We start from the raw sequence: 14,879 nt of genomic DNA, 5'->3' as shown, positions 1-14,879 counted from the left end.
CAGATCTGGAGAACCTGCTGGAGGCAGGCATCTTCCTCCCACCTGGCTTGTGAGCTTTACCTAGAGGCATCCTAGATAAAGCACAATTCAAAGTGTTGGTGCTGACCCTTAAAGCCCTAAACGGCCTTGGCTCTTTATACCTGAAGGAGCGTCTCCACCCCCATTGTTTAGCCCAGACACTGAGGTCCAGCTCCGAGGGCCTTCTGGCGGTTCCCTCACTGCAAGAAGTGAGGTTACAGGGAACCAGGCAGAGGGCCCTTTGGAATGCTCTCCCAGCAGATGTCAAGGAAATAACTATTTGACTTTTAGAAGACATCTGAAGGCAGCTCTGTTTAGGGAAGTTTTTAAAGTTTGACGTTACGTTTTTATATGTGTTGGAAGCCACTCAGAGTGGCTGGGGCAACCCAGCCAGATGGGTGGAGTATAGAGAATAAAATTATTAATAATTATTATTATCCACCAGGCACCGGCGGGGAGGTGGAGAAACTCTTGCCTTAAACAAGTCTTGTATTGAGTGGTGGAGAAAAAATGGTACCTGCTGGGCCTAATAGTAGAGGCTGTTTGTAGCCACGGAATCTGCATCCTCCAAACAGCTTTGGTTCTGTCCACTGAGCCATTTATGTGCTCAGAGAAGCCTTTCTCACAACCCACAGCCATGGCTTGTGACAGTAATGGCATTTCCCTTTTCTTTCCCTGACTTAGGTTGAAGGAGAAGAGCTAAGCTGATGTGGAGCTTAGTTCAACAGCATTTTATTCTGGGTAATAAAAATAAAATAAAATGGATACCTGTTTTCCACTGCTAAAACTGAAGCAACTCTGTGAGAGCAACAGGAGAGAGAGAGGAAGAGGGAGAGGAAGAGAGAAACCAACGGAGAGGAGAGCGAAGAGCACGCGAGCGAGAGGAAGAGAGAGAGCCCACTGCTAGCTCACTGAGACAAGGAGATTGACCAGACGGAGGTGGGAAGAGAGAGAGCAACGGAGGACCGACTGGCGCCTCGCTGGGAGGGGGAGTCAACTCGCCCCAGAAGAGCAGAGTGGTCAGCAGAGTTCCCTGTCCTCCCCCCCATCAACACACACTGAGAGAGAGAGAGAGAGAGAGAGAGAGAGAGAGAGAGAGAGAGAAGAGCCTTGGAAGCAAGCTTCTGTTCTTGTGAGCAGGGCGGGGAGAGGAAAACCCCCATCTCAGAGTTGTTTGCGTACCCATCTCTCTTTTCCCCCTTTTAACCAGAAGTGGCATCTGTTGGCATCTTCTTAAAGGAGCAAGTGTACCATCATCATCATCACCAGCCTCATCCACCCAAGAGGACCCCAATCCTTCCGAGCTCGTGGGAAAGCCAGCCGGCTGGTACCCTACTCTGAGATGTGTGGTTTTGCTGTCCAGGATCCAGCTTCGAACCTCACATGTGTGTGGTGTCACCCGCGTCCTGAATGGACTTAAATAAGATGGGGTGTTTCTTTTTTTCCTTTTTTTTCCCTTAAAAAGAAAAAGAGATTCTTGCAAAAGAAGCACTGGATATTTTTTTAGAAGTTTGTCTCTGAAATCTTAGTAGTGGACCTGGGCGGGGGGGAAATCCTTGTTCTGAGAAGCTTAAAAAAAAGATATATATATATAAAGTTTAACGCTTAAAAATTAGAACACCACTCTTTTTAAGATCTTTTTTCAGTGTGATTTCAGTCAATCAGCCTCTTCTTCAGATGGTAGGGTAGCAGTGAGCAAGGAAAGCCAGCACATCCCTGCAGCGAGGCAGAAGGTGGTTCAAGTGTGTGTGTTTTTGTCTTGCTTTCAATTGGCTTCTGCCTGGGCTCTGCTCTGTGTGATGACAACAAGTGGTTGTTGTTGTTTTTCTTTTCTGTAAGACTTTCCATGCGCTTCACGAGAACAGGGAGTGGGTGCCTGTGCCCTTTTGCCCACCCCCGCCCACCCCCAAGAGGGGGGAAACAAAAAAGGACACTGCTTTTTCTCGCCTCCCACCCAAAAACAGTAGTGGAAACTGGGGATTATATTGGTTTTGAAGTAAAGACTCTTAACAAAGATACTTTCGAGGCAGGTTGGGTGGGGCGGGCAGGCTGAGAGCGGGAGGTGGCTGTGGAGAAGTGGGTCTCATTCTTGGAGCATATATCGGGGTGGGGGGGTTGTCGTTGGGGGTTTTGTGCAGCAGTGCGGCAGTGGAGTGAATTCAACGCCAGGCATTTAAACCAATCTTGAGGCGACGTCTGGTGGGGGGGGGGTCACAAGCCTTCGCTTGTGGGGTCCTTCAAACTACAACTGCTATGAATCCGACTGGGAAAGGGCACCCCCCTTGGGGGGAGGGAAAGCGCCGTCTTGCTGCACTTGTAGCAAAAAGCATTCTTTTATCTGCATCAAAAGCTTTCTAGGAAAAAAGCTGAAGTAGGATTTCCTGTTTAACCTCCTGCCCCCACCAGCCCGGTGATCCATAAATGTCGCAATGCCCTTTACCTCTCTGAAACAGTTTGATCTGCCTTCTAGATGTGATCCCCCCCCTTCTTTTAAACTGCTTGTGAATTAATTTTCCCCAGTCAAAGGGCTCTTAGCATCTGTTTAGCTTTTGTGTGTACTGAGGAACTCGAGGTTAACCTAACATGAATGTACTTAAGAGAACTCCCTGCGCTTTTTTTTCTTTTTTCTTTTAAAAAAAAGAATAGAGATTTTGGAATCTCGTTCCTCCTCTTCTCCCCCCACCCCACCAAAGAAAAAGAGCAGCCCTACCCCATCCTTCTGCAAGACGTGTGCTTGGCCTCCTTGGTATCCATTAGACCTGACACCCTGTAGGGAGGTGGGGGGCAAGCAGGGAGGCTCGGAGGGCCTGTTACTCCAGTTCCCACCCCACTGGGTAGGCTGTGTTGGCTGTGTAGGTTTTCAAAGCTAGACTTTTAAGCGCTTTTGTCTCTTTTTTGTGCAAGGCGATCTGCTGAGTAAAGATATTCCTCCCCCCCCCCCCAAATCCTTCTGTGGCTGCCCGATTCCTCCCACCCCTCCTCACATTTTGCTAGTTAGCACCTGCTTGCTTCTGCTTTGTGCTGGGTTACTTTCCCCCTCCCCTTTGTAGCAGTTAAAATGAAATCCTTTTGAGTTTTTATATAAATCCATTTAAAGAAAAAAGAAAAAACATCAGTGCTAGCACCGTGTTTATTTTTTTTTATTTTATTTTTTTCCATCTCAAGTTTGCTTTAAAATCTGTTTGTCATCAAATTAATAAAGAGCCTCTTGCATTCAGCCTCTGGGGACTTTCTTACATTTTGTAATATGATGTATGGTTTTTTCCATATGCACTTTTTAGTTTTAGAAGCCTGAACGTTTTCCGATCCAGGTTGAACCCAATCTTATTGGGGGTTTTCCAGGGCAGTGCTGCCTAATCTGTGGCCATTCAGCTGAACTCCCATAGGATGCTGGATGTTGGAGTCTCGCCACAGTTTAGCCACCCTTTCTTACAGACTTAACTTTGTAATCTTCTTCCAAATGAACACTCAGAGACAAATAATGCACATGTGACAGAATTGCACTTGTGTTTATTGCCCAACCTGGATTTTCACTCTATGATCCCTTGGCATGCTGGGGGTGGGTGACACATGGGTGCTGTTCTACATATTTGTAGAGTTTATATTCTGGCTTTGGGTAAATTGGAGTCCAGGAACGATTACGCTTCCTTGGGTCACATACAGTGGTACCTCGGGTTACATATGCTTCGGGTTACAGACTCCACTAACCCAGAAATAGTACCTCGGGTTAAGAACTTCGCTTCAGGATGAGAACAGAAATCGTGCTCCGGTGGCACGGCGGCAGCGGGAGGCCCCATTAGCTAAAGTGGTGCTTCAGGTTAAGAACAGTTTCAGGTTCAGAATGGACCTCCGGAACGAATTAAGTACTTAACCCAGGGTACCACTGTACTTAGATGCTTCCCTGCACACTAGGGGGAAAAGGTTGTAGAATCTTCTGCATGATTTGTGCATCATTGATGGTACAGTCCCCCTCTGGCATGTTCTAGGCTTTTTTTACCTTCCTAGGGAACTTTCCCCTTTGTTTTAATGACAGCTAAGATTCTCTAGAAGTGGACATGCCACAAAAGGCCTATCTCAGCTGGTGGCAGATCAGATGTCCTTGGCAAAACTTGGTATAAGTTTGCTCACGGCTGAGCATCTATAAAGAATGTTGACAACTTCTTCATAAAGTTGTCTTGCTTTTAAAAAGGGGGAAAGCTTTTGAACTTTCCATTGATGCAAAACAGATGACGCTGGTAGACAGCCACCACCCTGGAGGTAGAATTAACCTGTGCCTCCGTGGATAGCTGAGAGTCCAAAATGACTCCCAGGCTGCACACCTGGTTCTTCCGGGGCACAGTGAGCCCACGAAGGACCCATACCTGCCTTCCCTTGTCCACCAGAAACAGTACTTCTGTCTTGTCAGAATTCAACCTCAAGCTGTTTACCGCCATCCATTGTCCAGTCTACCTCGGTACAGTCTACACAGACTGGCAATCTCATCAGGGATTTCTGGACAGGAAGCCAGCTGATGCTGCTGCCAAGCCAAGCAGGTACTCCACTCATGAAAGTACATGGCACCTTCAGCTCCTGCAGAGGAAGGCTGCAGGGTGTAAGGTACCCCTGCCCGTACGGGCCAGTCGTGTCCGGACTCTAGGGTTGTGTGCTCATCTCACAGGCCGGGAGCCAGCGCTGTCCACAGAAACGCTGTTTACCTTTCCGCTATAAAGCGGTCCCTATTTATCTACTTGCACTTAAGGGTGCTTTCGAACTGCTAGGTGGGCAGGAGCTGGGACCGAAAGACAGGAGCTCACCCCGCCGCGGGGATTCGAACTGCCGACCATACGATCGGCAAGTCCTAGGCACTGAGGTTTTACCCACAGCGCCACCCGCGTCCCCTGTATAATAATACAGGGTGAGTCTTTTAAAAGAGGCCCCGTGGAACATGTGTACTCTGTATCCATGGGGCCTCTCTTAAAGGACTCACCTTGTATAAAAAAATACAGATTATTGTATCCAAAATAGGATGCCCTCCAATCCCTTAAAACCCCGATGGTTCCCATGCAAAACTAGGCAAGCCTAATTAACCAGTGTTGTGTAGTGGTTAGAGTGTTTGCATCGGACCTAGAGCAGGGTTTGAATCCTCTCTCTGCCATAAAATCTCATTGGGTGCCCTCTCTCAGCCTAAACTACCTCCAAGGATGTGGGGATTAAATGAAGCAGGCAGAACCATGTGTGCCACCTTGAGTTTGAGGAAAAGGCAGTGGATAAATGTAACAAATGATTAATAAATAAATTACATAGAATTGTAGTTGGAAAGGACCCCAAGGCAGTGTTTGAAATTATCCAGGTGCCCGGCACAGTTTGCACTTGGCTATTGGCCACTGACCAAGTGAAGATGCCCAGGTGCCAGGATGGTGCCTGACGTCTCCACCACCTGGAGGTGCCTGCCTGGGGATCCTTGGATCTGGACTGTTTTCACACACTAATACCCCATCCTGTAGAATCTATTTTATCTGCACAGTCAGAATGAATTTCAAGAACCAAAACGCTTTTTCTGTACAGCCTGAGCAGGAGCAGGGAACAACGAGTGTTAATTGTCGCTTGTCTTCACTTACCTCACCTCACTGCCCTGCTCACAGTTGTGAAGAATATTCCTGCGTCACCACTAAGAAAAAAGGGTCAGAATAGGCCAGTGTATATGTAGACTGTCTCTGGATGAAGTGACTTTTCTTTCAGTTCTCAAAGCTCTTAACCTCGCTCAAGGTAGTCATCTGAACTAGCCAGATGTTTAACTGAGAATTCATCAGTCAGTCCATCCTTTGAAAAATAAGGCTTTAGAACTGTCTTGCCCCAAAACAGCAACTGAATGTTTCATTTTGGTGACTAACCTTGGTTTAAGGAACCATTTGGCACCTGGCTTATATATATATGAGTGTCTAACACTGCCCAAGCGTCATCTAGTTCAACTCTGCAATGTGATACGTTACCAAAATAGCCTTCAGATGTGCTGGGGTTTCCTGTGACATTCCAGATATTGGGGCACAACATCCCGTCAACCACATTCAACATACATTTAAAGTGCTCTACAAACTATCATGGACGCGGGTGGCGCTGTGGGTTAAATCACAGAGCCTAGGGCTTGCCGATCAGAAGTTCGGCGGTTTGAATCCCCGCGATGGGGTGAGCTCCCATTGCTCTGTCCCTGCTCCTGCCAACCTAGCAGTTCGAAAGCACCTCAAAGTGCAAGTAGATAAATAGGTCCGGCGGGAAGGTAAACGGTGTTTCCATGCGCTGCTCTGGTTCGCCAGAAGCGGCTTAGTCATGCTGGCCACATGACCCGGAAGCTGTATGCTGGCTCCCTTGGCCAGTAAAGCAAGATGAGCGCCACAGCCCCAGTCATCCACGACTGGACCTAATGGTCAGGGGTCCCTTTACCTTTACTATAAACTATCGGATTTCCCCAACTAATTCTGGGAACTGTAGTTTGCTTAAGAATACTGAGAGTTGTTGGGAGACCTCATCTATTGCCCTCCCCTATATCATATATGGTATGATGACACTGGAATGGCTCAATCAGAGCATAAGACTCACAATCTCAGGGTTGTGGGTTCAAGCCCCATGTTGGGCAAAAGATTCCTGCATTTGCAGTGGGTTGGACTAGATGACCCTTGGGGTCCTTCCCAACACTACAGTTTTATGATTCTGTGTGAAGGTGGCCAAATGCCAGCAGTGATGGGAACTGCAGTCCAGGCCACAAGTCCCCCACCCCTAACCTAGAAGGTGGTTCCCCCATTAAGATAGCTCTCTCCCCACCTGCTACTTCAGTAACCTTCAGCCAGCAAGCTAGCGTTTGTTCTCCAGGTAGAAACTGACCAAAATCACAGACATGCAGCCTTTGTTGTTGTTGTATATCACTCTCCATTTTCAGCTCTTAACCCCCATTGATTAAAGGGACCCCAATCATCACCTTTTGTTCTGCTTTAATGACAAATTGCAATTACCTTTTAAAAAGCCTTCACCAAAACCACAACGGCAAAAAATGAAGACCCCCCCAACCCCCATGAAGCTATTAATACATTTCTTTTTAAAAATCCCCAACAACTTCAGATTTCTTCATGTCATTCACTATTAGAATTAAAACTTTTACAATAGTTCCACCCTAGGAAAACAATCTGGAAGCGATTAGGTAGTGTTAAAAACCCATGTGCAGTCTTTGCTTTGGTGCAGAAAATAAAATACAACTCAGTTTAAGCGAGCGCTACTCCACACCTAAAGCCCAAGGGGCCTGAATGCAGGATACTCTGGTTCTCAATGCAGAGCTCCAGCAGGGAGAGGCTGGCCAACGCCCCTCTGCGCGAGTGCCCCACCACAACAAAGCCACGCCAGGGAACACCCCACCCCTTTTACCGGCACCCGCACTCGTCCACCACCATGTCCTCATAGTGCCTCAGCACAACGTTGTCGTCGTTGTCGTAATACAAGATGGAGATGGGCGAGAGGCGGACAGGGACGCAGCAGGGCTGGGGGGTCCCTTCCGGGTCGAGGGAGTGCACCACTGTCTGCAGGATGGCGTGGTTGGTGCTGTTGAGATCCTCGGCCAGAGGGAAGGGGCACTCGCCCAGGCAGTAGTTCGCCAGGTAACCCTGGGGGGCGATGATCCAGTCTTCCCAGCCAACGTCGCGGAAGCTGATGTACAGCCGTCGCGGCTTGCAGACATTGCTGTCGGCTGTCGGGACGTAGTAGGTGCTCCGCCGCTTCCGGGTTCTCCCGCACTGTCCGTGCGCCAGGGAGACCACAAGGAGGGAGGTGTCAAGGAAGGAATCTGCACCAGAGCACAGCTTCCCCCCGGCGATTTCAAGCACCAAGCCCAGGTTCCGGGCAGGGGTTTGCCACACCTTTGCTGCCTCGGTCAGGTTGAAGACAAAGGACTTGTGGAGATGGATGAAGCTTTGCTCCACCAAGAGCTTCCGGCTGTAGGCGTGCGAGGACATCCCTCGCAGAGCGGCCTGGGAGGCCTGGTACAGGCTCAGCTCCAAAGGGTGGCCCGGACTGGCGACCTGGTACTGGTTGTGGCGGAAACGGATCTGCAGCTGCGCCATCGTCACCTGCTCCCCTTTGTCTAGGGTGGAGAAATTGAAGTACAGCCGCTTCTGGAGGCACAGCCAACTCCGTGGCTTGTCGCTGTGGATGAATTGGCCTAGGAGAGGAGGAACAATGCTGAGGCAAGGACCAGCCTGGCAAGAGTGAGCAGTAAATCCCACGGTGCACTCCTTATTAGCAAAAACAGGATCTGCACAGGAGTATTAGGCCTAATGAGCACAGGAACCCATTCCTGGTGGTTGTACTCCATGAAAATCAGTTGTTGAGACCGAAAGGTCCCTCCTCCCCACAGCTGTCTCCAGGGTTTTCCTCAAACAATCTGAGACTGGGCCTGCGCACAGCCAACCTCTCCTCCGCCCTTTTCATGTCTCTCCTGGTCCTGGGAGACCAGCGGGGAGGGGAGCTTTTCGCAGCAGGAGGGGGAGACTCCCATGGCTCTTCCCCTCCCTGCCTCTTGGCCTCCCTCCTCTCCTGCTTCAGCTCCTGCCTCTGAGTCTGGACTGCTCTCTGCCTCACACTCTCCCAGCCCACTAAGCCCTGTCCTCTTCCGACGACATCTGTTCCCAGTCTTCTCCCTCTGTCCGCTCATCCTTGTCCCACCACCACCAGGGTTGCTATGTCTTGAAGGACACAAAAGAGGTCAGCCTGAGCTGGTGCAGGGGCTGCAGCCACTGTGCCCACGTACCTCTTTCCCCAGCTTGGGCTGGCAGCGGCTGCCACCTGCACAGCAGCCCAAGCGGAGGCAGGACCCCAGCTCCTACCTGATCTTTGCTGTGACAGCCTCACTCCGCCATGGCGCTTCCACTTCTGGGTCACAGCACCCTCCCAAACATGCGTGTGCACCCCCAAACCCCTTCTGAAAATAACAAAAAAACCCTAAACCAGACATTTCCCTTGAAATGTAAAAATTAGCCCGGGGGGACATGTTGACCCCCCCCCAAAAGAGGACATATCTGGGTTTCCCCAGACATATAACCACCCTTCCCTGGGCTCTGAACCTTTTTCCCTTGAGGGTCCCCCAGCTGGTTCCTCCCACCGTTCCTCTGTGTCCAGCCAGTCCCTGACACAGCCCTATTGCATGGCACTCGGAGAGCCACTGGGGTATCGTGGTTGGAGCATCAGACTAAGTCCTCAGAGACAGCAAGGTTCAAGTTCCCCCTTGGCCTTAAAGCTTCCTGAGTGTGGCCTTGAAGGCCACCGGCCTCTGCCTCTCCTAGCCTAACCCACCTCACTGGGTTGTTGTGGGGGATTAAATGAGGAGGGGGAGAGAGACCTCAAGCTCCTTGGAGAAAAAAGGCAGGAATATATAAGGCATTAAATAAAAATAAATAAATCCTGCCCAAGTGGGTTTCTAAGCTATTTTAAGAGTATCAAAACCCATTTCACTGAATATCTTATTGTGTCCTGTTGTGTCTTATTGTGTTTTAATTTGTTGGAAGCCACCCAGAGTGGCTGGGGCAGCCCAGTCAGTTGGGCAGAATATAAACAATAATAGAAATTATTATTATTATTATTATTATTATTATTGAGTCCTGCTGGATCAGTTCAACGCCCCATCTAGTCCAGCACCTTGTTCTCACAGGGGCCAACCAGGATCTCTCCGCCTGTGGCTTCCAGCAATTGGTGCTCAGACACATGGCTGCCTCCCACCTTGGATGGCCGGCCTCTGGACCAGATGGGCCATTGGCCTGATCCTGCCGGCTCCTCAGATGTTCTGATGTGCCTGTTCACACCAAGAAACATCTGTGGCACCCAAGTGAGCGGAGCCAAGCATCCAAAGCTATCTTTAAGAGCAGTTGAGTTCACAGGCATGAGAGGCCCATTATCGGCCGGCTGTGAGAAGTCTCACCAAGGTATAGAAATGGAGGAAGAGGCCAAGGCTCCGGTTTCTGCAGTGGATGGAGGAACGGAGGTGAGAAGAGCAGGCCTTCAAGGCATCTGGTCACAGAGCAGCTTCTGCTAAAGATGGTCAAATGCTGGCGGGGAAGAAGGATTTCCCAGCCACCAGAAAAGCCCTTTTTATTTTTGCATACAAACGACCTGCAAAGTTGGAGCAGTTTTCCTTCAGTAAGAGGGGGGGGGGCAATTTCAGCTTTGCAGTTTATCATGCCTGACTTCATATATATATATATATATATATATATATATATATATGCTTTCGTAGATTTTCACGGGTACAGGAATGTAGGTTTTGGTGTCTTCGGGTGTCTTCCCGTGTAAGAGTTGGGGTGTCTAGGCGACGTTTCGACGAGGTCTCACTCGTCATCTTCAGGCTGGTGCTTTCGGCTTCTTGTTACTGGAACAGAGCGGGATCTCAGTGTTTGAGTTCCTATAAATACTGTAGAGGGGTGTGGTGTATTGCCTCAAAAGTTCTGGGCAGAGGGGAAGTTCCCAGGCTAGTGTTCTTTTCTTCTTTTGTTCCTTAATTACTTGAGAATATGAAATATGAATATGAAATACCCTGCAAAGTCTGCCCAGCCACGTACATTGGACAAACAAACAGACGAATAAATGCACGTATCGCAGAACACAAGAATGCCGTCAAAAAAGAAGAAAAATCTTCCTCTCTTTTCCAACACATGAAAGAAACAGGACACGAAATTAATTTTGCAGATTCCAAATTGCTCTTTAACATGGAACATCACCACAAGAGAATAATCATGGAAGCCATCGAGATAGAGAAACACCCTCACAACATGAACAAGCGTGACGACACGTCCCGCCTGCCAGACATCTGGAAATTAGCCCTCCCCACAAAAACCGACACCAGATCCAGAGGCACACAGAACGCCACCACCAATCAACCACACCAGACCCAAACCCAGACCCTCTCCACAGATAAATTACAGACACCATCCAGTAACCAAACCATAGTGGCACCTCCGGATGCTGCACCCCCCTGCAATCCCTACACAGATCTGGCCGGCACAGGGCACAAAACCACAGCTCGCCCCTATACACGAAGCCAAGCCAAAGCACAACTAAGTGCAGTACAGCCATCTTCCCAGAAAAACTCTTCACAAATTCAAGAGGTCAAGACACGAAGGCTTTAGCAACTAATCCACACCTAATGACCCACCTAAGTGGTACTCAGAATATCACTCAAGAAATCACTCAAGATATCCCTCAAGTAATTAAGGAACAAAAGAAGAAAAGAACACTAGCCTGGGAACTTCCCCTCTGCCCAGAACTTTTGAGGCAATACACCACACCCCTCTACAGTATTTATAGGAACTCAAACACTGAGATCCCGCTCTGTTCCAGTAACAAGAAGCCGAAAGCACCAGCCTGAAGATGACGAGTGAGACCTCGTCGAAACGTCGCCTAGACACCCCAACTTTTACACGGGAAGACACCCGAGGACACCAAAACCTGCATATATATATATATATATATATATATACTGTAAATGTATGTGTTTAAATCAGGCTTGCATTTTATGAATAAGCACATAAACACACACACAGAGAACAGTAAATGAACACACAAGAAAATAGTAATTTGTCAACAAGTTAAGCTATTTAAGACAGAGATTAATTGATTAGCCAGTTAATAAAGTAACAAATTAGGAAGGGGGAATGGTTAAGAGGGAACAAAGGGTTAAATCCAATATGAGTTGCACTGATAATTGAAATTAATGGGCATGATTAACCTAAGCTCACTGGGCTGCATAGATTTGCTCTGAGTAGAACTTAATTGAGCCTATTAGCATGTCTATTGCTCTACTCTGAGTAGAACTTGTGGCAAACCCCAGGCCACTATCCCATAAGAAAATTTACTTGGAAGTAAGCTCAACTGGGCCCAGGGGGATTTAATCCTTTGTATGTCTACTCATAAGTAAGCTCCGCTGAGTTCAGCTGGACTTCCAAGTTAAGTTTGTGTAGGATTCCAACTAGCCTCATATGCAAAATACGCGCCAAAATATGCAATGATCACTTTGAAGGCTATCAAATTTGTGAGGGAATAAGCTTTTCATGGACCCTAGCCCACTTTCATATTAGGCATGAGGTGAAATCTAAGTTAACAGGTATTGTGTGTGTGTAAAATAGGGTAAAATAGAGAAAATGGGAAGGTGGAATAGTGGAGAAAATTAGTCAGTGATAAACTGGATATTAAAGACAGTCCTTGATAGTCTGCAGATCATAACTCCACCGATCATGAGACTCTTAATATTAGGGTTATTGGGCAAGAAGATTTGGGGTTCAGGATGACCTTAACAGATTGGAGAACTGGGCCCAAACTAGCAAAATGAATTTCAAAAGGGACAAGTGTCAGATTCTGCACTCGGGCAGGAAGATGGGGGAAGCCAAGCTCACTAGCAGGACATGTGAAAAGGATCTCTGGGTCTAGGTGGACCACAAGCTGAACATGAGTCCACAGGGTGATGCAGCAGCAGCAACAAAAAAATTAATGCTATTCAAGGCTGAATCAGCAGCAGTCTAATGTTCTGGTCAAGGGAAGTAAAAGTACTGCTCTGTTCTGCCTTGGTCAGACCACACCTGGAAGACGGTGTCCAGTTCTGGGCACCACAATTTAAGAAGGATATTGACAAGATGGAATATGTGCAGAGGAGGGCGACCAAGACAACCAAGGGTCTGGAAACCAAGCCTGATAGGAATGGTTGAGGGAGTTGGGGAGGTTTAGCCTGGCGAACAGGAGATAGCCATCTTCCAATATCTCAAGGGCTGTCACATGCATTTTGATTGTCATCTGTCATGGACTCTTTAGTTGAGATTCCTGCATTGTAGGGGGCTGAGCTACATGACCTTTGGGGTCCCTTCCATCTCCACGATGCTATGAACACTTACAATGCAATGATTTAGCTCACAAACGAGGACATCAAACTTCCAGCCCATTACTAGTGTTAATACAACCATCTCAATACTCCTGGGCTAAAAATTTGATGCCATTACCTGGAGGGTTGCGAGAGATAAAGGGCAATGGATCAAAGGAGTTTGTAAAGCCTGGGGGGGGGGGGAGAAGAGAGGAATCTCTATTTTAAGGTTGTGCTTATGAAACTGAACATATAGTGAACAGCTGGCTATTGTTTTCTTATGAGTCTTTATTTATAATATTGCCCAATCCACACTCATGCTAATTTATTTACCTTTCTTTGTTAATCACTTTCCACACAGGGGTCTCAAGGTGATGTACAGAATGCAGTAAAATGCCTTTTTTAAAAATCCCTGGGTGAAAATAAGGACAGGGAATAACTGTGGAAATACCACAGAGGAATGATCAGCTGCGATGTTTTTATTGTGATTTCATAGAATCCTAGAACTGTAGGGCAGGAAGGGATCCTGAGAATCATCTAGTCCAACCCCCTGAGACAAGCCTGAGACAAAGCGCAGCTTTTATAATAATTGCAGACTACTTTCAACACCTCTGGCCTGATGAGTAGTTATTTAAAAAGCATCAATCAAAACAAAGTTTGTTTTTGTCCTGGACTTGGGACTATGCTCTCTGGTGAACTAAGTTCTACTCAGAATAGACCCAATGAGCCTCGGTTAGCCATGCCCAATAATTTCAACGTGTCTACTCTGAGTAGGACTGACATTGCTTACCATCCTGGGCTTTTATTCCCCAAACTGGCTTGATTTTATTAATGTTAGGAGAATTTAAGAGGATGCAGAATCCATTTCTGGTTTTATTGGGTGAAGAAAAGCAAGCTATAATATGACCTCAGTGGGACTTTCTTCTGAGTAGACCTGTGTAGGATTGCACCTCTTCTAACCTCAGGGAGGAAATCATGGCCACCTCAAACCAGAAAACCCATCAGAGAGAGCTCCCAAAACCTTTGCAGCAACGTACCTTGGTCTGGGAAGACTCGGATGATATTGCCCGGGACCCCGAATTCTTCCACCCAGCAAGGCGTCCTCCCTTCCTGGGAGGCTGGAGAGAGGCCGGCTCTCTTGTGGAACATCTTCCAGAGCAGATGGGGCACGGGAGGCGGAGATCTGGGGCTGGGCCTGGTCGGGAGTCCCAGAGATTTCAGCACCAAACTTTCCTGCCTTTGCAAATGCATCCCTCCCACCAGCCAGACCCAGAGCATCCCGGCTGCTCCCAGAATCAGCTGGAAATAGTGCGAATGCGCCATTCTAGTCCCTTTTCTGGAGGCGCCTGGCTTTTCAGAGCCCCCTTGGCTGGCGATGGGGAGAACTGGGGCAAGACTTGCGGAGGAAGAGGCAGCTGATGGGGTTGATTGGCTAATGGGGCCCTTTGATCTTTGGGCAGCTGGCCAGGGGCCGAGGGGGCTTCTGGGTAAGGACCCGACTTGAGGGTCCGGGTGATGGGCGCATCTGGTTAACCCTTCCCCAACCAGAGTTCAGTCCTGGGTGCGCGAAAGAGTTTTGCTGCTTTTATTCTACCCAATTTATCCTCCATATATGGATGCAGTTGTTTCTAAAGATTCACAACACCCCTGCGAGGTGGGCTAGCTTGAGAGACCCCAGGTGATTGCACAGGATCATGGAATTGTAGAGTTGGAAGGAACCTGAGGGTCATCTAGTCCAACCCCACGACTGATGGCTGCCCAACCACTGGAGGGATTCCCCCCCCAAAAAAAATCCCCCCCCGTAGTCATGGAGGGGGCTTTTGGTGTTTTTTGTTTCAGTGTGCTTACCTATAATCTTTAATGTTTTGTAAGGTATCCTGGGAACCCACTGAAAGGTGGAGAGAGGCAGTGTGGTGCAGTGGTTAGAGTGCCAGGCTGGAGCCTGGGAGAGACCAGGGCTGGGACCCCCCACTCCGCCATGAAGCTCACTGGGGACCTGGTCCTA

At 48.3% G+C, this 14,879-nt stretch overlaps 2 protein-coding genes across 4 annotated transcripts in view; one reads left to right on the top strand and one right to left on the bottom strand.

Annotated features, from left to right (window-relative positions):
- UPF1 (UPF1 RNA helicase and ATPase) overlaps positions 1-3,235 on the top strand; it is a 29,987-nt gene extending 26,752 nt beyond the window's left edge. For all 3 annotated transcript variants that reach the window (XM_083483649.1, XM_083483647.1, XM_083483648.1), the window contains exon 24: positions 703-3,235. The gene's annotated coding sequence lies outside the window, so the exon portion shown is untranslated. The remainder of the gene's footprint in view (positions 1-702) is intronic.
- A 3,582-nt stretch (positions 3,236-6,817) lies between these two features.
- GDF1 (growth differentiation factor 1) lies at positions 6,818-14,246 on the bottom strand. The gene is made up of 2 exons (XM_083483522.1): positions 13,912-14,246; positions 6,818-8,197 (listed from the first exon to the last, which is right to left on the bottom strand). Exons 1-2 carry the CDS (start codon positions 14,195-14,197, stop codon positions 7,404-7,406), a joined length of 1,080 nt encoding a protein of 359 aa, XP_083339648.1. The 5' UTR covers positions 14,198-14,246; the 3' UTR covers positions 6,818-7,403.
- Between the last annotated feature and the right edge of the window lie 633 nt (positions 14,247-14,879).

Source organism: Podarcis liolepis (assembly GCF_965112155.1).
Source record: "Podarcis liolepis genome assembly, chromosome: 18".
Lineage (NCBI taxonomy): Eukaryota > Metazoa > Chordata > Lepidosauria > Squamata > Lacertidae > Podarcis > Podarcis liolepis.
The sequence above is the reverse complement of the archived record's forward strand: the minus strand, read 5'-3'. Positions and strand labels throughout refer to the sequence as shown.